The 26809-nt window shown below is 35.0% G+C and overlaps 2 protein-coding genes across 2 annotated transcripts; one reads left to right on the forward strand and one right to left on the reverse strand.

Moving 5' to 3' along the window:
• Positions 1–4271: 4271 nt before the first annotated feature.
• Positions 4272–8113, reverse strand: LOC139686159 (elongation factor 1-beta'-like). The gene is made up of 4 exons (XM_071583343.1): positions 7923–8113; positions 6711–6951; positions 4600–4789; positions 4272–4488 (listed from the first exon to the last, which is right to left on the reverse strand). The coding sequence occupies exons 1-4, from the start codon at positions 7982–7984 to the stop codon at positions 4334–4336; spliced, it is 648 nt and encodes a 215-aa protein (XP_071439444.1). The 5' UTR covers positions 7985–8113; the 3' UTR covers positions 4272–4333.
• Positions 8114–8699: 586 nt separating this feature from the next.
• Positions 8700–26646, forward strand: ND-75 (NADH dehydrogenase (ubiquinone) 75 kDa subunit). The gene is made up of 14 exons (XM_071583248.1): positions 8700–8826; positions 9297–9460; positions 9535–9642; positions 13409–13632; positions 14904–15045; positions 15606–15827; positions 16715–16924; positions 19206–19335; positions 20170–20321; positions 21255–21431; positions 22133–22325; positions 23693–23868; positions 24809–24943; positions 26128–26646. Exons 2-14 carry the CDS (start codon positions 9302–9304, stop codon positions 26275–26277), a joined length of 2178 nt encoding a protein of 725 aa, XP_071439349.1. The 5' UTR covers positions 8700–8826; positions 9297–9301; the 3' UTR covers positions 26278–26646.
• Positions 26647–26809: the final 163 nt, after the last annotated feature.

The following is a 26809-nucleotide window of genomic DNA, read 5'->3' on the forward strand; positions in this document are numbered from 1 at the left end:
GTGAAGAGCATGAATGTGCTAGATGAGTGTCATTTGTTTTACTTGGGCAGTGTGGCAACTTTTAGTCTTGAACTCTCCCTTTTTAGAGAAAAAGCAAAATATTGGTATAAATTCATGAAGTCATTCTCAACCTAAAATAAATAGCTGACGATGGCATTTGCCAGCTTTTCTCGAGAGCTGTCTCCTTCGTTTCCTCTCCTCCCCCTTAGGAAAACGAAGCGACTGCAAGCTTACGAAGTTCAGGAACGTTCGTTTCAAACTTTAATTTTTCCAACAACGGAATCGCCAGGACAGCCCATGGTATGAAAATATTTCAGGAGTAAAGGCATTTTTGTGATCTGATAAACACTATTCCCGCTGTTTTCTTGTCAGGTTGGAAATGTTAAGAAAAGCCTAGTATTATACCACGAGACAAAGTTATAACTATTACTTATTTCAATGCAACAATTTCAGAGTGTAAAAATCATTCGCCTTGACTGGGATGCCAGTCAAGGCGAATGATTTTTACACTCTGAAATTGTTGCATTAAAATGCCCATTAGCGGATGACTCCGTTAAAAGTTACTGTTGCGGTATCTCCCGCAGTTTCTTTGGAATTACTTATTTCCTCAATACTGCAAAATAGAGGATGATAAAAAGTGGGCTTGGTAGGCGGGGTGAAAAAATAAGCCTATTGGATGGTATTCAGAAATACAGAATCTAACCCCGGATATGTTTATCTCTACCGTATGCTTCTAGCTTTGCGAGTAGTTTCCTAAGAGGTACTTTGTCGAAGGCTTTCTCAAAATCTAGAAAACACGTCCCTTGGAACATTGCGCTCATCCAAAATCTTTACCGGTAGTCTTAACATAAAAATAATAATAAGTCATTTGTGACTATTTCATTTGGACAAAAGATGTTCATTAATCTGATAAACATCTCACTGTAAATGCTTGCTCCTTCCTATCCCAGAGATGCTCCATCTCATATCTAAGTTCCTGTAGTCCAAGTATTGTCATGTCCATTTCTTGATTGTCCAATCTTACATTATTTTCACCAATAGAGTTACTTTCATCATCCAAACTTTCTATGTATATTTAAAAGGAAATAAAGGCATGTGTGCAGGGCATACTAGCTTTGCAGGACCAATGGCATGTGCAGTATTCCCATCTAATACTAATTGATACACTATCAGTCAGTTTGTAGCATTTTAAACATTGTTGCCAACAATATCAAAACCTAATAGTACCCTAGGTCAACTTCATCTATTCCAAACTAGTTCCCTTTGAAAGGACTAACTGAAGCAACAGCCAGCATATTATTCCAATAATCTATGACTAGGTGTATTTGGTATAATGCACCAAGATACTATTTTCAAGATATTTTTTTTAATTTGGCAATAATGATGAACTCTTCCCAAAGTAGTAGTTTTTATGACATCCAATTAGATGGGAAGGTCATCAAAGAATGCACACCTCTGCAATATTATCTTGAGAACAGCAGTTTTAATAGCCTTCATTTTTCAGGTTCAGTTACTATATATTATAGCTCTTCCTAATATAACAATAGCATTTCTAAATAATTCTCTCATAAAAAGACAAACTTAGACTTTATACTTTCTCTTGGTAATTCATCACTCAAGTAGGAATGAAAAGTTTAATTAGGACCCAACTAGAAATGAAATCCCAAGTAAAAACTCAATATCCTTTTTTTAGGATTATTCTTGCAGGTATTTGATGTACCCAGTCCTTACACACATCAAAATGTTTGGCAGAATGGTGACCATCACCCTGCAGAAGATCCTGGAGGAATTTCTGCACACAATATGCTGGGAGAGTACCAGATCATACCACCACCTTTCAATGGTATAAAATCAACATTTTAGTCCTGCTGCTTTTCATTCTTTTTAGATTCTATCAATAATGACCTAATAAATCTTCCAAGGAAATTTCTTCCACTGAACCACTATGAATGCACTCATAAAAAAACTCTTCCTCCCTTGCTTTCCTAACCTTAAGTAGGTCTGCAGTGGTGTCTTCTGCCTGCACAGCCTTCTTGGATTTTATTTCCTTTAATACATATCCTATTTCAAAGCGAAGTATTATTGGTCCTAATTATTCTCATTGATGTAGTCTCTTTCTATATATAAATTCTCTGGTCTATTATCTTCACAATAATTCCCCTATATACTCTTCCAATCTTTCCCAGAAACTCTTCTGCTTCTATCTACATTTTACCCATGGTGTAACCAATGAAGTAAATATTATTTCCTTTTATAAATCTTGACATTTAATAAACCTTTATTTAGCTGTCTCAGTTAACTTCCAATATCCTTACTCTCTCTCTCTCCAACAGGCATCATTTGCCCTATTAGTTTTTCATTACAATTTATTGATTATCTTTGCACTTTCTTCTCCCAAATTGCGATCACTTTCTTCCATTTCCTTCTCACATCTATCTCCCTAATCATATCTTCTGTCATCCATGGCTTCCTGACCCATTTTCTATAAACCTTTACTATTGTTTCATCCAACGGTTCCCCCAGTCTGAGATGTTACAATCTTCCTTCTCTTTTTCCATTCCCTTAATATCTATCAACTAACTCCTTGTACTTCGTTAGTTTTTTCAGGGGAAGCGACAGTCAGCTAAGGTCATACCATAGGGGATGGATGGGATAAGAGGAAGGGTGGAGATAAACCTTGCATCGGCATTGGCCTACTCTTAACGATACGCACCAAGGGGGTCCACAGTTTAAAGTTCCATCTGACAGACAGCATACATAAGTGCACTCCACGAAGCACCTCAAAGAGGTGTTGGGATATCACTGAAAAATATCTGCCACCTCCAGGATTCAAACCCGGGTCCTCTGGGTGGGAAGCCAGTGCATTGGCCACAACACCAATCCCCTCCTTGTACTTATTCCCCCTTTTTGTTCCAAATTAAATATTCTACATTTCATTTCCTTACTGTCCTTTCCTTTCTCATTCTCTTAATTTGAATGTTAAAAGTTCATGAGCACTAAATCACGATTCAGATCTACACTTATTACCAGCCAACTGTGTGAGTTGATCATGCTATTCCTGTATCTATGCCAAACCACTATATAATCTGATATCTCCTGGCATTTTCAATGTGAACCTATGTTTATTGAGGAGTTTCAATCAGACCTTATATATTATTAAGCTCTTTCTCATGAAAAACTCTATTGATTTCTTACTTAATTGTCATTATTTCCTCTTAAAACACAACTCTTCTAATTCACCCCCATCTCTTCCTTTGCCTACCACCACATTCCAATTCCTTATCACTATTGTTTACTTACAAGTACATTCACGATGTCTCGCTGATGATACACGTGATCTACTTTTTTCGTTTCTATTATTGCATGACAGTGTGTACTCCTAGATGATCACTAGGGTGACTGCATCTGCACATAATTCCAATAATAATAATCTGTCATTCACAAGCTCTATGCTCTCCATTGCCTTCTCCCCAATTTAGTACAATGGGTACCACAGATTGACTCTTCTCCTATACCTTTTAAATTACTCTGTAAATATCACTCCAAAAAAACCCCACTATCCTTTCATTTTACCTCATGCAGGTCTAACACATTTCCTCTCTAGATTTCTCACTTGATAGTTTTTTTTTAACTTCCCTGTCCTTAGCATTAATCAAACATTCCAAACCCTGTTCTCACTCTGGTGGCTCTTTTCAAATCCTGTCATCCCCTTATATGTGCAAATATTTCATACAAAGCAACCTCAGAGGCCTTGCTTCTCCTACTGTGTAGACATCCCGCAAGGCGTGCCCTTTCAACCAATTATCAAAATTTTTTCAATTGCATTTTCAAAATTTTTGAATTCACAAGGCGACTTAAATGGGAGAGTTGCCAATCTTAATAAATCCCTATATAGTACAACTACATACTTCTGAATATAAAAGTATATAATACAATCCTCCGTGATTATTGAATTGAGCCAAAGACATGGTTTAGGAAAGTGTTATTTATCCAAAATCTTCCTGAGCTAGAAATGTTATGGCACACACTACTCGCCCAACCAAAAAATTATTACTCATGCCCAAATATTTAAGTATCCATCCAAGTGGCTAAATATCAATATATTTTTGAACAATGAAGAAATCATTCAATTTATCAATCTAGAATTGTAACTTGATCTTTTGAACCAAGATCCAAAACAGATAACAGAGAAGATTAGGCAAGAAAAAGGGGGACCCAAAATGGAAATTCTACTTTGCTTTGAGCTAGGGCACTATAATAAAACCAACAAGTAAATAACACTTTTGCCGATTAAAAAAGTTTCAATTTATTATTCGGGGTAAATGTTACAAAACTAAATTTTATTGAAAGCAGCAACGTCAACAGATTGAACTAAGTCTTCAAATTCTTGTATTACATCTGTCAGGAGATCAATTGATATTTTCTCATCTTCAACGACACACATTATCTGCAGCTTGTTGATGCCATAAGCCAATGGAACTAATTTAGCTGAAAACCAGTAATTAGGAAAAATTAGAAAAGAAAATCAATGAGTCCATAAACACGCGATCTTATTCTTATAAGGATATAATTCACAAATGTTTAAAAGGTAATACTCACAGGCACCCCACACAAGGCCATCTTTGACAATAGACCTAACTTGCTTTTCCATTAGCTTCATATCAGTTTCATCATCCCAAGGTTTAACATCTAATAAAACACAAGACTTGGCAATAAGGGTAGGTTTCTTCGATTTCTTGGCAGCATACTCTTTTAGTCTTTCTTCCCTAAGCTTAGCTGCCTCTGCATCCTGTGATGAACAAATCCTAAAATTTAGTAGTGTTACAAAAGCATAATTGTCCATTTACTATTCAATTCAAAGCCTGAAGTCTTTACCAAGATCATTGGATATTAACAGACATTATTCACACTATTAATTTAAGTCCAAGGTAAAAACTAAGTTAGTACCCATGGCATCTTCTCTTTGGGGTATAGAAACATTCTAAACCTCCAAGGGAAATAAATATAACAAGTTGTTTTTACCTTGACTTGTTGGGGTTAAACCACAAAATTTAAGAAATACAAGGCAAGGTTCAGGTATCTACTTCTCCATAATTCAATGCTTCGTAGCTTAGAACTGCATCATTAAATTCAGTAAATTCAAAAGGTTTAATTGTTGACTTCAACAAGGGATTTTCTAAAATCTGATTTAAAGTCAAATACAGATTGGGCATGGACTCGAATCCACACCCCCTCATACTACCAGAGACAAAAAAGCTTTTAAACCAGCATATCTCAAGCATTCAATGAGGATATTATAAACCAGTGTTGACAAAAATAACAAACGCTTTACAATGATGGCATCTTGAATTATAATTATCAATGCATTTCATACCAAACAGTCGTGAATAGGTCACGTTGAAGGGTGTGTTAGGGAATCAGTAAACGGTTAAGTACTTAAAATGATTCATTCTGTGAATATTTTGGGATAAAAATTACCTAGGCAAATATTTGAATGCCAAGCTTTGTCTTTTTTATGACTTACTTGAAGATAAAAATAAATATTATGCAAATCCTGAGGGGCATGAAGTAAGCTTAGTAATTGCTTTAGACTGAAGGGTATTTATAGTTTTGTTTTAATCTAAGTGTTTATTTAGATTATTTAAGTTTAAAATAAGACAATTTGTCACACAACACACGATGAAAGCTTTGATGAAGGAACTCCATTAGTTAATGCCTGGCTTGATAGGAATTTATTTTTCTGACCTTCTATCAGAGGATTCACAGTGGCTCCGCTGACACCCCATCTTGAGTTGTGAGGAAATAGTTAACCTAAATTTCTAAAAACCACAAAGCAATCAACCACAATGTGCTCAGTAAATTTTAATTGTTTCACAGTTTTCCAGGTATGCAATTTTTTGCACAAATGCTACCATTTCTTAAGTAAATTACGAATACGCAAATGGCAAGGTCATGGGAAAGAGGGTGAAGAAATTACCCACATAAATTCGTTTAATGGAAATGAGAACATTTTAAATTCAAATGAAATTGCCTATCAACAGTAAGTATATGAAACTGTCTTCACTAAATCACCATTTACTGCCAATAAATATAATGATGATAAAAATAAACGAACTAAAAATTAAATTGAGCACCAACTAGTTCTGCTAAGGAATTGGAAAGAAAAAACTGAAGTGATCGCGCAACTCGCAAGGCACTATATCAACACAAAAATACACTAACAGTATAATCAGTAATGTCATCGCATCCGCATAAATTTAAAATCTTCATCGCGTTTAGCAATGATTTCGAGAAGCCTTTTCGATTTGAAACTCCATCACTTCCAAAACAGCTCCTCCTTTCTTTCTTACATTGCCTTTTGAGGCCTTCTAAGAACCCTAATCTGCGGTAAGATCCTCCTATAACCTATAATAAACATTTCGGAATGAATCAATGAATTATAGACCTCAGTAGTTCATAAATAGTACTCGGGCCAACCAACGAGATCTCATAAAACACAAATAAATTGGCATAAACGTCATTTATCCATGTTTACATGAAAGATGTTACAATTCCACAAGTATTTTACGTTACTAAACATCCTGGAACAACTAGGCAACATCTAAACAAACATCACCTCAAAAGACATGCCATACATTTTAATAACCTTCCTTTGAGGGCCATTCTCCGCCCTGAATCAGTTTGCACCAAATACTCAAAAGCTTGCTTACCTCCTCCTCGTCAGATCCAAACAAATCCAAGTCATCGTCGTCATCCTTTGCAGCTGGCTTCGGAGGTTCTTGTTTGCTTGGAGTATGTTTTCCTGCTGCCTTCTTCTCCCCAGGAAAATTTTTAATTTCATTTCCGAAGGATTTGATGTGATTGTACCATCTTAATGCATGTGGAGTTGCACTAGTTGGTGGCTTACTAATGGCTTCAAAATGGCTAGTGTCGGACTGAGACGGAACATACCTAATGAAAATGGATCTTTTAAGTCATTATACAGAAAAATTCTAACGCAAATTATTAAGTACACATTATTAGTTTTCGAGCAATTGAGATCATTTGGCATTTCTTAAACTGTGGTCACTGGGCACTCAATTAAATTTTTGAACTGTTACACTTTTCAATAAACTCATCCGGTATAGTCCCCAAATGATATCCAAAATAAGTCTCGACGGAAAAATAGTTAACTTTAGATGGAAATCGGACAAAGAAAATCTTTGGAAAAAGGAAAATCTTAGCAGCTAGAAAAATGAGAATAATACAAACTGCAGAAGCGCCAATTTTTTTCAATTGAAAGAGCAATAATTTTCAATGTGTGTACATTCAAGTTTTCTAACTTATGCAGACTCGTCACAGGAGTTTAAAACCACATTATTAGAAATTCAGCAGAAATAGAGAAATATTATCTTGTATTGGCCCATACTTCAATGTCAATACAAACTTATGTATATTTTCTAACGGCATGTTAGTTCACAAAACGCAAAATCCCTCAATCCATTACTGGTTAATATTGAAACAGTTAATCAAATTCACTAATAGTCAGTATGCTATTCACTTAAAATCTGGAACACTTTGTATCATTTATTTTTAGGGTGCATATTATGCACTAGGGATATTTAACCAGTCAATAATAAATAAAAAGTATAAATATCTAGGGCATTGGAGCGGAATAAACATATAAAAATTGTTAGCAAATATATTCTTCACGTCATTAAACATATCCAGATACCAAACAATATTTATCTGCGAAATGTTCAATGGTAACGGACTGTAGATGCATACACTAATATATGCACGAGGCACATCTAGGCAAACATAATTGCCTTACAAGTTAATAGCGGCGTGTTTTACAGTCCCGGTACATCCCCCAATGCCAACTTGACATTGGCGTTCGACACGTGGGGGGAAATAAACTATAAGTTTGAATTACGACTTACCCATCCATATAGCTGTGGTCAGCCAGGTATGAATTCAAAGATTTTAAATCACCTAGAATCATGACTGAAAAATAACCTGCCAGACACTAAATTGAACAAAACTGCTGCTACTCCAGGTTCACACTAGTTACTGGGGCACCAGGAAGACCGGAAAGAGGGATGGGAAGGAAGAGTATCATATCTTGGTGTTCGTACTGCCCAGTCCATTCAATTTATTAAATTTTCCTACCATATAAACCAAAATTAATAAAAATAAGTCGAATATATAAGCTTTTTTTCTTGGGCCATTATTACTAAGATTTTTATTGCAATTTAATAGCAATGAAATAGTTTATGCTCTAGTCATAAATACGTAGAGTTAGAAGGAATTCATTCCAGCGACACAAGACGTAACAATTACAGCGCCAAACGGAGCTCTGCAAACTAGATTCAAGAACAAAAGGTGGATTTCTCAGAGTAATCACAGTGAAAACGACAGACCCGCCAGAAACTTTTTTTTCACAGTTGCGCTAACTGACGGACGAATAAATCAAACTCCAACTTGATCAATTGAGGCAATTACTTCTATTTTAAAATTTCATATTCAAGTAGATTCCATTTTTAAAATGTTATATTATCATTATAATTATATTTATTTGGGCAATTCATTAATCAATAATTGCAGCTTTTTGTAAAGAACACATGCGACTTTAGTTCATTAATTACACATCAAGGCGCTAAAACCGCCCTTTATACACGAATCGACTTATGTTATAAATGTTTTAGAAATAGTTACTTGCTGCTTCACTGGTAGCGCTAGTATCTCTCTTTATCGCTCAGCTGATTTGGTCGAGTTTATTCTCTCACTCTTTAACAGTAGGCGAAGGAGGGGAGCAGTTACGGGCGAAGTATAGGATCGTATTAGGTAAGACTAAAAATTTGTTTTTATCCTGAAATATATTCGGCTACCGCTGTTACTTGTATTTCGCTAGGAAGCAGGTATGTGAAAAAATGCATTGTCGCGTCACGGAGATGTTAATGATTACTGTGGCTGGGACATATAATTAGCGCATTACAACTTGTGGCAATGTATCATACGTAAAATTATAAGTATAGTCTGGAATTTATTAATAGGACACTTGTGTAATTTATCTTTTGAAATCCTGCTACTCAACCGGTGATTTTAATTTCAGTCTTAAGTTGCGAAATGATCTTCTATGCGTGTGTGTTAGTAGTGAACCCCGAAAGTTATTGATTGTTGTTTGTTTAATACGCAGCAGAGAATGCAAGTTACCGGTGGCCCTTTTAAACAGTTGATGTACTTTGTCCCTACTCTTATAATTGAATTTTATTAACATGATAAGATAAACTTGTCTTAACCCCTTGATATCTCAGCCAAAATGTTGAGGGTCCCTTTGGCCAGGGCCCTTTGTTCGCCCGTTGCACGGGCAAATATCCCAGTTGCAGCAAGAGGAACTGCTGGGCAAGCTCACGATAAAGTTGAAGTGTTTATTGACGACAAGAGTGTTATGGTGGAGCCTGGCACTACTGTACTTCAGGTATGCATATACTTTGGGATTGCCAAAGAGCTTATAGAGTAAGAACTTCACCTGATAAATTCATGTTATTTCAGGCAGCTGCAATGGTTGGTGTGGAAATACCAAGATTTTGTTATCATGAACGTTTAGCTGTTGCAGGAAATTGCCGTATGTGCTTAGTGGAAGTGGAAAAAGTACCCAAGGTGAGCATGTTGTATTGATTTCTTTGCCAATGAGTAGCAGTAATGCCTTTGATATCGAATAGTAAGAGTTTTAAATGAATTGGAGATCAAAGTAGGTTAACGTAAAATAAATAGTCTAGACGTTTATCGGACCAATGTCCAAATATTAGTCTTAATATATTCGAGAGGAAATACATTATTTACAATGTCTAAGATATAAATTCATTCATTCAGGGTGTTTTAGCTATTATAGGTAAGTTTTGGATGGTCCATTATGACTTCTATGTGTCGTAGTGATGTTCATATTTTATGTGCCCTACATTATTTTCTTCTTCACAACGTTGAAACTTTTACTTATCTTCAAGCCATGTAAAAAGCCTATTATCTTCCTTCATTTACCCTGCTTATCAAAAATTCTCCCATTTGACACTACCTTGAACATCCCGCTACATTGCAATATTTTCTTCGCCCACTTTTTTTGCCTTTTTTTTATTTTTTATGGAAAATATGTTGCCCTGTACATTTCGAAAAAACTATCTTGCATGCATGTATGTTAGAAATCGTGGGATAGGTTAAGGAGCACCCAAACTAATTTCTTTAGCACACCCGCCACACTTACTCTCTTCTATTAGCAAGTTTTAGCAGATGTAGTGGATTTTCTTTGAAAACTTTCCAATTCTTGAAATAACGATTTGTTCCATGGGTCCCAAGTATTTGTTGTGTATCCAAATGTGAGCTAACTAAAGTGGGGGAGCGGGATGGTGCGATGGCTAATGATGGGACGTTAAGTTGCATATCACTTTCGTTAAGAGAAGGCTAATAATGCCAACCCCAGGTTTCTCTCCACTCTTCATCTTTCCCTGTCCATTATTAATGGCATAAATGGCCTCAGCTGTTGTTTGCCTTCCCTGTATCTTCTATTACTACCCAACTAAAGCAAAGTAACACCTCTAACCCAAGGCTATCGTCATACAGTCTCTACATACCATCACTTATTCTTTTTTGGATAGAGATCAAAATATCTAAGGAAATACTCTAGTAAAATTCCTTCCGCATAAATACTGCGTATTGATCCAAAGAACTTCTTCCTTCCATTTTCTCCCAAACCTTTTAGTAATTCTATAGGGATACTGTTTATTCCTACTATGGTACAGAAATATAGATAGATATGATAGTTGAAAAATTGAAATATTTAAAGTGCATTTGCTAAGTTGGTAGTGTCACATTAGGGAGTATTTAGATCTATGATTAAGAATGTTGCGGAGTTGATAACATGAGCTTCACCATTTGAACTGGTGCCTTGTAAATGTGGGGCGACCCACTAAAGCCCTAAGTTAATTTTTAGTGGCTAGTGAATTGCTATATTTTAAAATCAAACTGAGAAGAGGGGAGAATTATATGAAAAAATGCTGTTGTTTGGAGCAAATTGTGTAACCATGAATATATCCATGAAACTGCACTGTTATCAGTCCAACCTTCTAATCTTGTGTGTTGAAGTTTTATGAAATGTACATTAACCACCATGTCACCCTCTATGTATAGAGCCTCTGCTATAGGTAATTTGCAATACAAAGGAATGTTGATAAGCTAATATCTGTCTAATCTATCATTAGTGTATAACATAATGCAAATCCTTATTTTAGATCGTCATTGATGTAACTGATGAATAAGATGGGACTGATTAAGGTTCTGTTTCTGTACCTCTGAAATTACGTCGAATGCCATTGGTAGAAAGAGAGTTTATAAAATTGAATCATGTTTTTTTATTTGGGTTGCTATTTTTGTGTGGTGTACTAAGTCAATTGTAAAAAAATTAGCAGTACTGCATCCACTTGGAAGTCTGACTTTGGATTCTTTTCATGTTTACATCTCTGACTGATTACAAAGTGAATACCCTAAGTTCAGCTCCTTGTACTAAAAGCAATGAAAACTTGAGCAGTATATTGAAAAATGTACTTATTTTTTCCCTCTTCTACTTTTATTATGATGTGAATGTATATACTCAGTTCAGTTTCACAACAAGAATGACTCTTTTGAACACCACATTGTAGCCTAAGATTATGTAGGAAGGACATGACATAACGATTTCATGCATAAGAATGTTAGAAAAGGATTTTGCAATTTTGAAAGAATATAATGGCCCATGATTTCAAATAACTGTACAATTGTACTATTTTAGTGTGTCATATTAGTTATTTTCCCTTATACTTACACTACCTTTTGGTAGTCTTATTCACTATATGATCTAATAAGAAGCAAATTTTGAAATGAATCATTTAATGCTTTCTTGTAGTCCTGGGATATTGTTGGGCTTGTTAAACTACTGTTGGTAATTTGTCATTAACAATTATCATTCATCGTATAATTTACTATAAGGAGATTTTTCCTTCACTTTGCTCCTTTATTCTTACTCATGACTATCTCACTATTTCAGTTCCTAAATGGAGTTCAGTGTCTACCCTGTAAATCCTTTGTATGAGAGCAAAAGGATGTCATATAGTTAACTCACTATCAGTAGATTCAATAAAGCTAGAGCAGACCTGAAATTCTTTTGATTGCCTTTAGTATATGCTTAGGGATGATGTAGACTTGCATTGTATTAGCTTGAAACTAGGCTAGAACTTGTCAATTATGACATGAAGGCAGTTTGAAATCCAGTGAAAAGAACCTTCAAGTATTCTGTTCAAATTTCGTGTCATACTCTTTTTAGCTAGAAAAATTAAATGATGAACCATTTTCTAAATACCGCAATTCTTGCATCCCTGCTTGAGGTGCCTTGTGGAGAGAACTTTGAGTGAGTACGACGTCTATTGGATGGGACATTAAACTGCGGACCCCTTGGCGCCTTTCATTAACAGTAAACTAATGTCAATGTGGGGTTTCTCTCCACCCTTCCTTTCCCATCCATCCTTAATGGTGCAAATGACCTAGATGTCAGTCGCCTCCCCTAAAACTGCTACTTTGTTCCATCTGGTATTAAGTTAGACTTTATATTATGCCTTCTGTTTATAACCCTCTCCAGTGAGCTTTGTTTTCAGTTTTTTTGGCTGCCAAATATCCTAAACCTTAATCAATGCAGTAACATTTGGCTTATATAGCTAACTAGAACGGCAATAACAAAAATTTTTGAAAGCATGATGCATTGTTAAAAATGAAATGGTTGTATATAGGTAACATTTTTTGTAAATTCCATTTGAGTCTTGACTGAAGAATCATTATGCAGTAGATTGCTAAATTTATGTTCCTGGTTAAATAAGTAAATCTAGGGGTCGGGGAAAATTAGTGCATTCATCTGATGATGTGGTGGAACAGTAACTTGTCTTTAGTGCCTTTATCTATTTTTTTTTTAATGTGAATATAATTTCTCAGAAATATATTTGTTAATTATGTAAAAGTAAGTAATAGAAAAACTTGCCATTATCCAAATATTCCTCACATTCATAGTTCAGAGTTTACACAATAATGTATACACTGCTATCCCTAGTTTTTTTTGGCTAAGAGTTGATTAATCTCCAACCTCTTTGGCCCAATGGGTGGCAGGCTAATTGATTAGCATAGGTCATGATCGAATCTTACCTCAATTCAATGCCTGAATTTTCGAGTGTCATTTAATGAAGGTTATGATTTGAGTCTACAATACCCCATGGTGTCTACTCTTTAACAGCAGAGCCCATTAAAAACCCAATTAATGTTCCTGCTGATATATTATTTAAGTTCTAAAAATTAATATACTGAATAATGTTATCATCACTTAGTAGCTGTCAACTAATAATGTTTTTCCCTTCAGCCTGTTGCAGCTTGTGCCATGCCTGTTATGAAAGGCTGGAGAATCAAGACAAATTCTGAAATGACACGCAAAGCTCGTGAAGGTATAATGGAGTTCCTCTTAGTGAACCATCCCCTTGATTGTCCCATTTGTGACCAAGGAGGTGAATGTGATCTTCAGGACCAAAGTATGGCCTTTGGGAGTGATCGTTCCAGGTTCACTGACATCAATTTTTCTGGAAAGAGGTTTGTCTTCATTATTAATTAATCTCTATGTTTGTGGTGCATACATTTTAAGGGCTTCTAAAAGTGTGTTAGTCTACTAGCAGAGCAATCTTGGCAATTAGCTCATACTTAAAAATTCTAAACGGCAGACTTTTTTAGCTGTTATATTACCATCACTTGCACCAGATTAATTTTCGTAGCATATATTTGGTTAAATTATTGACAGTGTGTCACATGTGTCTATACGTTCACATATGAACATCATTTTAAGAAAACAATTTTTTCCCATGGCCAAGAAACATTAGGATTAATAATTTATATTTAGAAAGCAAGCCAACATATTATAAGTAGTAAAGACCTCATATGCAGTGCTATTAAATATCACAAGAACAACATGAGTCTTTGTGAATATTAAAATGAATGACTGAAATGTATTGGCGAAGCAGGGAAGGCATGCCCTGATAATTGAAAAGTCTTTTAATCATCTTATTAATAATCAGGAGTTTTTGTAATTGTGTATGGGTATCTCTTGTCTACTGCAGGGGTTACATTCCTGAAAAGACGTATTTTTGGCAAATGGCTGAGTAAATTGGTATTCTAGGGTTAGGTACAAATCACTATGGAACAGCTTTGCTTAGCTTTATGTTTACTCTCTTTAATATTCATGTAAATTATGGCAGAAATGTCCCTCCTATTCCACAGTAATATTGCCTTTAATAGCTAACGGCCATGTTGAAAAAGATGGAGATGGTTGAAATTTTGTTAATGAAGCCAGAGAGAAAACTCTTCATTTTGATTTCAAATTGTGCAATTTCATAAAACTTAATTATTTTAAGGAACATATATACCAAGCTAGTCATTTAAACTTTCAGTTAAGATTCTAAATTCTTGAGACACCTAGGACCACTTTGTGTGCTCTTAGTAATGAGTTAGTATGAGTTTTTCCCTCGCAAATATTGAGGAGATTTGGCAAAACATTATAATATGCATTTAATGTCTTTGGATGTGGTCTACTCTTAGGTCCACCCCCTTGCAGCCAGAATGTTCTTCTCTCTCTTAATAGCCAATGTACTTCTCTTAAGTAATTGTCCACAAACATGAAATTGGTCTATTATGAATGCTGGAGAAATACTTGAGGACATCCATTGATTAACCATAAAATTTGCACTCAGGGTGTTCTGTTGTTAATTGAAAACTATGATCAATTTTATTTATTGTGACCAACTGGGCATTATACATTGAAAATGTTTATGTGTTTACTGTAGATTATAAATGTTTCCCACATTTTTAAGGGCTGTGGAAGACAAGGATATTGGTCCATTGATCAAGACTATAATGACGAGATGCATTCACTGCACAAGGTGTATTCGTTTTGCATCTGAAGTAGCTGGCATAGATGATCTGGGAACCACTGGCCGTGGAAATGATATGCAGGTAATTAATAATTAAAATTTTGTCTGTAAGAAAATTAAATGATTTGTTTGCAGACCCCATGTGATTAGTTGATTAATATATATTCCAGATTTCTCATTATGCTTTCGCCTCATCCTAAAAACCTTTTTTAATCTAACATGATCCATCTCTTATAAAAGAACTTTGAACTAATAGATGAATGCAAATAAAAGTTATGGTTACACACTCAAGGCATGCTACTACCTCCTCTTTTAACTCTAGGATTTAAGTGTAAGGATAACCAAGGCAACCAAGAAAGTATTCCAAATTCCTTCTCCCATTTTCTTTGATCCTAAGAAAAAGTAAAATGTGGCATATGCAAAAATAATATTCTAATTACAATTAGCAGCCTTCAAACATAATTCCTACTTTATGCCATTAATGAAGAATATGAGTAATGTCAGATTCTCCAGGAATAAATCTTGTAACTTCATGTCCTATTTTATTGCTCCCTCCCTAGGTTGAGTATATTTTTTTACTAAAGAAACTTTGATTTTAAACTTTTTAAATCTGAATAATATATTTCTTTGGTTCATCTTCAGGTAGGAACATATGTAGAAAAGATGTTTCTATCAGAATTATCTGGGAACATCATTGATTTGTGTCCAGTTGGTGCTCTGACTTCCAAGCCATATGCTTTCACTGCACGTCCTTGGGAAACACGCAGGACTGATAGCGTAGATGTTCTTGATGCTGTGGGAAGCAACATTGTGGTCACCACTCGTACTGGAGAAGTCCTTCGCATTCTTCCTAGGTTAAATGAGGTAACTATTATGTTTGTGAAAAATGTCAACCCAGGTCTCATATTTAGAAATTATGAAGCAGCTACTGGTGTATTTATGTACAACTTATCATGAGCAAGAAACCCTTTGATAATGTATGCTCCAAACAGAATGGGTATACCTGTAAATGTTTTTAAAATAGGTAATAATTGTAAAAAAAAGTTGATTTTTCATGCATGAAATATTTATTTTAGAGTTGAATTTCACTTGTAGGAATGCGCTAGGAAATAGAAATCTTTATAAATGGACACAATAGTTTTTGCTGCTTAAATTTGTCTGGTACATTTATTAACATCCTTGAGCAATTGTTGAGTTTTAAATTACCTTTTCCAATTGATGTCTCGCATCTTATAAGTTCAAATGCAAATGTTTACCTTGTTAATGGTCAGCACCGAGCAAGTTACAGTAGATATCATTACGTAAATAATGTTAACCAACATGAAATTACAAGAAGTAAAATATTTTAGTGTGTTTGGACAAGAAGTGTCTCATGAGTTTTAGCTTTTTATATTCCAGCTTAATTAATTTTTCAATAAAAGGTGGATACATTATCTTTGAGAACTTTGAAAAGAGTGGAGGTGACTGGCGTAAAACATTCTACTCTCCATTCTTTCTTTACTATACTCCTTTCAAAATGTCTTCGAGTTCGGAGAGAAGTGGAGTACTTTCTCCCACATGATTCGCTGGGAAACAGTAGTACTCATACTAATGCAAGGCTAGATCTCTTTGGGCTCTCTTTTTTTTAGATATCCATCCAGTGCACTCTGCCCCCCTCGAGTGCCGTGTTGCCAAGTGTCACAATGCTTCTAGTGTACTATATATTAAGTGATTTGATAGTTTTAATTGTTATTCATGGGAAATTTTTGCAGGACGTGAATGAGGAGTGGCTCTCCGATAAGTCACGATTCGCCTGTGACGGGCTCAAGAGGCAAAGGTTAATAGCACCCCATTTGAAGAATTCCAAAGGAGAGTTGGTGCCAGTGGAATGGGAGGATGCCCTTGTGACTGTTGCAAAGGCGATCAAAAGTACACCAGGTGACAAAGTAGCAGCAATAGCTGGTGGCCTCGTTGATGCTGAGGTGAGGCAAGATGATGTGAACTTGAAAATGTTCCTCTTTTTGTACTTAAAGAAAGATATATGAATTAGTAAGTTGAACAGGTGTTGAAAAGATTAATTAAAGAATTCAAATCATCCAGGGATAGGATGCACATGATTAACAATGTTGTCCAATATGTTTGTACAGCCAAATTGTTTAATTTTTTAGTTTAAATTTAGATATAAAAATCAAAATGTCATTTGTAAGAGTTATATTCCTACACAAGCTTATTATAAAGGACAGTATACTCTATGAGTACAGCCACAGCTGTATGAATTCATCGCTGACAGAAGGGTGCTATACTTGCCTGCTAATGCAGAGGTCATGGGATCCATTCCTGTCTAGATGGATTTTCCTTCACATGGGTGTTGGGGAATTGTGATTGTTCTCCTTGTTTTCTTATGTTCATAATTGGTAAGAAGGCCAAAATTTTGCTGTTTTCAGAAAGTACTAAATAAAATGTGGGCATGATCCTGTGTAAAATCCTAATACCATAAAGTAAGAAAACATTCTGAAAAGGATTAGCTGTTGTTGGGAATGTTATTTTGTAGTTGGATGGCTCTAGTTAGGGTTATTTATTTATTGTTTTCAATTAGTTAAATATTGCTAAGAAAAATTGTTGGATTGTGAAGTAATTTATCTCTCTTGCCTTCCAGCAATTTTGATGATTTTCTTCTAATATTATTTAGTCAGATGTCAAAATGCTTGGTCAAGCATAGTGAACTTTGGTATCCTTTTTTTAATCCATTGATTTTATTTTTGTTTTCTCTGTTGTGGATTTGAGGTTGAATTTTCTCTTAATTCCTACAAATGAAATATCGTGGGTATTAAATTCTTATATAAACTTGCGTATCACTTAAGTAGAAATAGTTTATTATCTTGTCATCAACATGGGTTCATCAAACCGTGCTCATCCACCATTCAAGCCTCTTTTTAGGCCATAAGCCTCATTTTGATCTCTTCTGATAATTAGGAGGCCGTTGATCTAACTGAAACCTTTGATTCAATAGATAATGGCATTCTCATTAAAAAGTTGCTGTGTTATGGAATAAGAGGGGTACCGAGGCTATGGTTTCAGTCATGTTAAAAAGATCGTGAGGATAAAATCATTATAACAGGCAGTGCTTTTGAATCCATTACCAAAGGCGTCCAAATCCATAAGAGTGCATCAAGACTCCATCCCTGGTCCATTACTTTTTAAAATTTGTATTAATGACCTACCCTCAGTGTTGATGAAAGCATATACAATTAAAGCAATTTTTATATGCTGATTATACCAATATATTAGTTTTCACAACCTTCATGAATGAATTAACTTTGAAGAACATGAGGATTGCAGATGGTGGTACACTGGTAAAACAGAAATTTTATGAAACTGAACGATGAAGAGTCCCAGACTATACATTTTTCTCTCAACTAATCCAAACCTAGTCCCCGAGTAACAGTGAATAGTCAAAATGTAGAATATATTGTAACCACAAAATTTCATGGCATCCATTTGGATTCAAATTCGACAAACTGCCTTTAAGGAATATCAAGTTCAGTTTGTTTCCTCCTGAAAGCTTTGGTGAGTGAGCCAAGATATGCGATTAATACTTTACTATGGGCTTATCTACTTCCATATTACATATGGTATCATTTTTAAAGCTCATATCCTCCCTCCCGACTCATATTTAAAATGCTAAAGAAGGCTATTCGCATCTAAGCCACCAATTTCATCTGCCCATCCAATCTTTCAAGATCTTGTGCTCCTACCACTTCCATCCATATATATTCCTTTCCTAGTAACGTATATGAAACAACTTTTGTCAGACTTCCATGCAAAACTTACGACCATAGTTACCATACCGAAATCAAGTTAAAACTGCATATCATATATAATCGAACCAAAGTTTTAAGCCTATGACAAAAGTCAAAGAGACTAAACCAATGTAATAAATTACCACAGCAATACAAAAACCTAATTTGGTTTAAAAGACAAAACAAGTCTTGACTGAGAAAAATTATTGCACTACGTCTGAATTTATCAATGGCCAAATGTGACATGTATTTGTTTTTTAAATATAACCTATGTAGATACGACCTGTGTGTATGTAAATATGAAAAAATGTGTTTTTTCTCTGTGTATGAACGCCTCCCTGAAATCCTTCTGAATTCCTATTTTTTTAAGAAGGATTCTATGCTGCTGTTGTACCCCAATCGTTGGGCAAATAACATCATTATTATTACTTAAGTCTCTAAACTTGTTGCATTTATGTTACAGGCTCTAATATCCTTGAAGGACATGCTGAACAGAGTTGGTTCTGAATCTTTATGCACTGAAGAGGTATTTCCAATGGATGGTTCTGGCACCGACCTCAGATCCAGCTATCTCTTAAACAGCAAAATTGCAGGTATTGTATTATATCATAGACTTGTATGATGTCTTATTATACTTATTCAATGTGTTATATACATCATTCCAGCGAAGAGGATTTTTTTCTGTACTTAGGGCTGTGACTACGGTAATTTTCTGATGATGGCCTAGTGCAATTAATTAGAATCATGATTGATCTGGACTGTCATCAGATATCATCCGATGCAATCAAGCATCTGAAACTGTACATGTATCATGGCACTATTTTGGGCTTGTTCAAACCCCTTTAATCTAGCCAGAAGGTGCCTTGCCATGGGTTCTTTTTCTACCAAATTCAATGCAATTTTCTCCAATGCTTCATATTTTTGGCCTATTAGTTCCACATGCAAGGTGATAATATTATGTAGAATCAAAGGAGAGGTTCAAATATGAAAGTTGAAGATTTTTGATAGGTACAGCAGAAATATGGTTAAATGAGAAGCACGGATCTACTTCTTATTAAAATTCTCTTATAGCTACAAAATATTAATAACTGAGCAAAGCAGGTGAAACTGGCTTTCTTTGCAATTGAATATTGGTGGGGAATGCTAGAAAGCCACAATAGCTTACTTGTAGGCTTTACTTTTAATATTTGTTGGTGCTAAACATAGTTTCATTGTGAGTGTTCTCACAAAAATGTCAAAATTTATTTATGAATTTTGTGAGTATTCTAGTCAGATTATGCATGTAAGAATATGATATCACCTTTAAGATTTAACTTGTACATAATTGGCAGGCAGCATTTTGGCAACTACAATTCAAAGAATTCGGTCGTGTTATGGTGTGTGAATATTTATGGAAATTGGCTTTGTAAAAATGTTCCTCTTCACAGGTGTTGAAGAAGCAGATTTTATGCTTATCATTGGATCAAACCCTCGTTATGAAGCTCCTCTGTTCAACTCAAGAATTAGAAAGGCTTATCTACATAATGAACTGGAAGTGACATTGGTTGGTCCAAAACTAGACCTAACTTATTCATATGAGGTGAGTATTGCTTTTCAAACTTTGGCAGGAAAAATGATTATTTTTGTTTATTTTATATATTAGTGTGGTGATCCCCTTTGAGTCTTAGTACAGCTGAGCACTGATTATGTGGTACCCTATTATCCATTTGGCAATTTGTCTCCTGGTTGGGTCAAGCATTTTGGTTAATACATTCACATTATTTATCATTTTCAAATACTTATTTTGGAGTGAAGAACAGAAATTGGTGGCAACTTTTGTTGAAAAAAATAAATTAAGGTTATATTAAAATTTTATGCCATGTATCGTCTATATTATCCAGGAGAAATACTCAAAAGTTATGTGTATAACTTTTGGGACTCAGTAGTCCATTGGGTACAGTGCTGAGCTGCTGACCAGAGGGTCTGGGTTCGATTATGGGTGATACCACTGGGCACCCAAGCTTTATGATATTTCAGTTACTGGATCTTCTTGGAAAACTCAAGGCAGCACAGGTTAAGGAACTAGTCCCCTTACCCTGATGTGTGAATTTCACATACCAAATGACTTGGTAGTAAATGGTTGTTACTATCACATATCAAACCAATCTTGGGGTCAATAACCGTGATTATGTGCATAAGAAGGAAAAAATACATTTTTAACTCTAAAACATGTACACATATAAATTTGGTCGCTATATTAATTCCTGGAGGTATATGGTAGTCTAATGGGTAAAGCTTTGGACTACTGACCAGGCCAGGTTTCAATTCCCTGGGATGCCTCTGGGCACCCTCAGCTTCATTCAAGCCATGTGATTTTTTGGGTACCAGATCTTTCTTGGAAATTGTAGGTAGCCCTGGGAGAGAAACTGGCCCCCAACCCAGATAATTGGATTTCACACATCTTGGGGCTTAGTACTAATGCGCGCAGTACCATATTTTTTGTGTCATTAAAAAATTTTTCATTGTCTTGTAGCATATTGGTGACCAGCCTGATGTTCTTAAGCAATTGGCCGAGGGTAAACATCCAGTTGCAAAGAAATTAGCATCTGCTAAGAAACCAATGGTTGTCCTTGGTTCCGGGATGCTTCAACGAGCTGATGGCCCATACATACTTTCCCTTGTGCAGCGGATTGCTAAGTCAGCCTCTGGGGTAAGGATCACTCTTTCAGGATTTGAAAATGATGTCATTTTTGTTTAAGCATTTATTTTCAAACTTGTGGATGAATATGAAATTAATCCCCTAGGTGACACAATAATATTGGTAGTATCATTCAGAACTGATTTACATCCTTCAGCCATTGTGGCTGTAGGTCTTGAAACACATAATTTTCAGATTAAACATATTTCAATCAAAAGATAATTGAAGAGATTCCATGAGGTTTATTGCACTGCCCTGCACTTACTTTGTTTCCCTTGTTAATTATTAATGGGCCTGTACAGGTTTTTGTTTACAATTACAACACAACCGCAATTTTTAGTTTACAATACAAAAAGCCAAGAGGATATCAGCTTCATAGCTACTGCTCTGATTTCACATGCAGTGGGAAACTGTAATTTTTGTTTCTTATTGGTGGCCATATTGTTTCCATAATACTTTATATGTCTCTGTTTCGATTAATGCTCTCATTTTTCAATATTTAATGAGCTCAATAGTTCGGCACCCTTTATCAGATGCTATAATGATAGATGGTGCATGTGACAAATCTGAATGTGTAACAGAAGCCACCTTTAATGCTAGTCAGGAAATTTGTAATATTCCTTAAAGAACCCATCTCACTCTTTCCTCGTATAATTTACAGTATTTGGAGGTAATTGTGATATTAAATAAGGTAATGAATTTTACATTCTTAGGCACCAGCTGACTGGAAGGTATTAAATGTTTTACATCGGGTAGCTTCTCAAGTCGCTGCACTGGATTTGGGCTACAAGGCAGGTGTGGCTGCTATTCGAGACAATCCTCCCAAGCTATTATTTCTTTTGGGAGCAGATGAAAATGTTATAACAAGAGATGACCTACCCAAGGATTGCTTTGTTGTCTACCAAGGTAATAATTTGCATGATGACTGTGTTTCATGTTGATGTAATTCTCTTTTGTTATGGTGATGCATGAAATGGACTCTATAACATTGGTGCAGCATTTAAGAATCTGTATTTGGTTTGTGGATGACATGTTTGTAAATAATCTCACTCTGACACTCAGGCTCGACTTTGGTAACCAGGACTCGACCCTATTAGTACATAGGGTGTGTGGACAAGAACTGGCTTGGACCCAATGTTATCAGGGGGGTCGTAGCAAAAAGATTTTTGTGACTTCTACTAAAGTTTTACGCATTTGATTATTCTTTATTTTGAGTAAAAACATATTAATAGATGAAAGTCTTATTGTACACAAGTCAATTATTTATTTAAAAAGAGATTAGAATTTGATATATTGAGGGTGACACTGGACTGAGTTTTTCTATGGTCTAGTGAGTAAGTATTTCATTTTCATCCATAATATGGTAGTTAGAAATTTTTCCGCCCAGCATCTGTGCCCTTGCCTGAAGGAAGATTGAAATATTACCTTTCAACATCTCACAACATCTGTTATTTAAATCAGTAAAAGAGAAAACAAAGAATTAGTGAACCAATGCTCCTTGGGTTTAGTGGCTACCTGTATTTTCCCAAATTGCAGTTATGCAAAGTAAGTTTTATGATACCTGCTTTGAAACAATGTCTGTGAAACCATATTTCAAATATTTCTCTCTTACCATTCAGTGTGCCACTGGCAAGGTCAAAATGTACACAACAACCAGGCTCAATGTCGGTCTCAAAATTCATAATCTTTTGGTTAGCAAGTGTGTTTCCTGCTTAATGAACCTTGTTAACTTGATCAATTCTGGAAATCTATAGATGCTGGGCTTGATACTGACAATGGGTATTTTATTCAAGGTCAATTTACAAACTGATATTATACTAATGAAGTCCTAAGGCCAGTAGCTAAAGTTATTGTGAACAGGGTATTTCATCTTCATCATCATCTTAATTAAAGTCCATATTGTATGTAATAATGATAATTTTTTATGTACTCTCTTGGCAAGCTCACTCAACACGCAGGAATGTTCACCCCTGCTTGAATTTCTAAGTTAATATCCTCAGTTTACCCTCTTCTTGATATTACCCTCTCATTTTACCTTCTTATAACTTCAAAAAGTTCTTGAACAGACCTCTGGGGAAACTTCTCCTTTAGCCAATCCCACCATAGTAAATTTTATTAACGTTCTTAATCATGAAGGAAATAATAGTCCAGTGAATGTAGTGCTGGACTACTGACTCTAGGGTCGGTAATGTAGTCTTCAATGTTTTATGGGGTGGCATATGCAATTTTGTTTCCCTATTGAATCATTGGAATTGAACATTTCTTCACTCTAGGTCATCATGGAGATGCTGGTGCAGCAATGGCTGATGCTGTTTTTCCAGGAGCTGCTTATACAGAGAAGCAAGCAACATATGTAAATACCGAAGGTCGTGCACAACAAACGTTAACTGCAATTACCCCTCCTGGGATGGCTCGCGTTGATTGGAAGATTATTCGAGCTCTATCAGAGGTAAGATATTTCATGTGGTTACTAGCCTCATATTTTGTATTCTCCAAATCTGTTTTAAATTTTGAAAATTGTGTTCACTGGAAAAGTAAACTTCGTATTTTTTCATAAAACTTCATTGCGCTACTGCTGGCAGTGTAATAAAGTTTGTGTGGAAAAAAAATACCAAGTTTACTTATTCAGTGATGATGATGTTTTCATGAGTACATCCTGAAACCATTGAATTCATCATGAAAATTGTGTGATTGATTTTAAAATATTTTTATATGAATATGGCATATGTAAATACATTCATTCAATAGGTCAATATGTGCTTTGAGAAAATCAAGAGTTCAAGTGTTTGGTAATATTCATGAGTTATTTTCTCATTCAATGCATTTGCGAAGCACAATGGTAAATCCAGAAATGTTCCTAAACGAGGGTCCATTTTCCCAAGACGTTTAATTAACAACTGAAACTTTTGAATTATATTATCAAAATGAATGAGTTATTCAATTTTTTGTTTAACTTGCTTAACCTCTTCACTAATGTATGCAGTTCCTTCAAAATGATAGGTCTCTAACTCAAGGGCACAGCTGTGAGTGGTAGGCCAGCATGGCTGCCCAGCTAAAGGAAAATCTTTCATCAGTTTATCAAATGATAATAACAAACTCTTTTATTGTTACATTTTAATTCTTGAAGATGCATGTACAAACTTATTGAGGGCAGAGTCAGAAGAGGGTATATAGGAATGCCTCCCCTAATCATCCTCATGTCTGTGCCATTGGTGCAGCATTGAGTAATTCATCTAAATGAACTCACAAAGTGTTTCATACTGTATGAAGAAATAGGGCTCTGATTTCATTCATTTCTTTTGAAAGGGTATATACTCTTACTGGGAATACCTAGTACGCCATGATCTCAGAGTTATCACTCAAAAGACCCTTTTGTGTATTACTTATAGGTAATTGGCCATAGACTCCCATATGATACTTTGCAAGAAGTAAGACAGAGGCTGGAAGAGGTGTCGCCCAACCTCACGAGGTACGGGGAGGTAGAAGATGCTAACTACTTCAATGAAGCAAGTGAACTTTTCAAGGTAAGGATTTTAATGCATAAGTGGAATAGTGATGATTCAAAATGGAAGTTTCCTAGTATATTTTATTCTCCTGCCTTTTATTAAACTTTTAAAAATTACTTATCCATAAAATATTTCACATTACCTAAAATAGAGGAAGTTGAAGTCATTGTTGGTAATCAAAGACACTGGAAGTGCTACCACAGCAACTTTGATGGAGCCTCTCATTGGCAAGCATGCAGATTTAAGACATTAATGTAAAATCCAAGTGTTAGATAATGGCATGTAGGTAATTGAGACTCAATTGCACATATGTGTATTACCCATCGTGTCGTACGTTAATATACCCTATGTTATTGTGTATCTGAAATGGTCAGGGTCTAAACTGGAAGAGTTTAATAATATTTTTGGTGTTTTTTCTCAATTGAAAGAGAAATTTATTTTTAGTTTTGGAAGTGAGATAAAAAAAGGCAAAGGGGCATTATTTTTGCAAAGCAATGCTTCTTTGCATTAATATATTGCGTAGACTTTCAAATTGGTAAACAATACCTAAATTACCTTATTTTTTGCCGAGTGTGTTCTTTAATTATGAAATATTACATGCTACAGCAGTTGATGAAGCTAATGGGCGAGTAATTTTGAACTGTTACTGCTTTTCCTTCTTAAGAATCCTTATTTTAAAAGTATAAATGATATTATATCAAAATATATTCCACAGATCTTCCACTTTAAAAGTAGCTTGTGTCATAAATTTTGCCCTGACCATGGTAAAGAGAGATAATGAGTGCGGTAAACTTTTCAAATATAAACATATGTCTACATTCAGGAAAAGAGATAGGTAACACTCAGTGATCATCCTGTCTCTACCATTATTTATTCCTTCATTCCTGTGGAAAAAGATTTCACTGACCTCCATCAAGGGTTTTTAATATGCTTTTTAAGGCTTTTTTCTATTCGAAAAGTGACTATGAAGCATGTTATGCCAGAAGTCTTGCCATGTTACAGTTGTTATAGTAGATGTTTAGTAATCAATTATTAGAAAAATTTTATAGCTTTATCAATAGAAATATGGTTTTTGCTTTTGATTAAATTGATTGCTGCACAAGATGTAACCATTTTATTGGCATAGGTCACTTATATTTTAAATGAGACAATGTTGTTCCATGAGTAGATGAGAATTTTTCTGTGAATTTGTTTCTTTTCAGACAGTGGAAGGAAACCTTAGTTCATCACCAGTTGATGTAAAATACAAGGGCTTAGAAGATTTCTTCATGACTGATACTATAAGTAGAGCCTCTCCAACCATGGCTAAATGTGTCCAAGCAGTGAAGAAGCAGAAGGAATCTCCGTATTAATGGCCATTCAGTGATCATGCTGATCTGTACAGTGTAGAAAATATTACTTTTTAAGTAAAGAAAGATATGTGAAATCAATTGCCGTACTGGGTTTGATTTAGTCCCCATATGTATTTTTTTCCTTCAATTATAGACATATAATGTCCATCTGAACAATCTCTTTGATTTCAATTTTCATGCTGGTATTTTTTATTCATAAAAAGCTAATTCCAATTTATTGTAACTTAAATAAATTTTTAAAAAAGTGTTATTCTTCTAATGGTACCTATCAAAACTTCTTTTGGTCCATAGAGCAATAATGAATTTTCAGTATTATTGCAGGTCAAAGTAAACATGAAATGAGAACTGCAATAAAGATTTTTAGTTATATTTGTTTTTGATTATTATTTTATTATCAATCATCCCCTTTCTGAGAAGTGAATATGAATATATATGGAATATTTATACATATATGGTGTGTGCATTTTCTCCCTTGCAATTTGCACCTGAAATTTCTAATTTGACAGTGGAAGTGTATTATTTATTACTCTCT

Source organism: Hetaerina americana, unplaced genomic scaffold, assembly GCF_022747635.1.
Source record: "Hetaerina americana unplaced genomic scaffold, ioHetAmer1.1.p SCAF_13, whole genome shotgun sequence".
Taxonomy (NCBI): domain Eukaryota; kingdom Metazoa; phylum Arthropoda; class Insecta; order Odonata; family Calopterygidae; genus Hetaerina; species Hetaerina americana.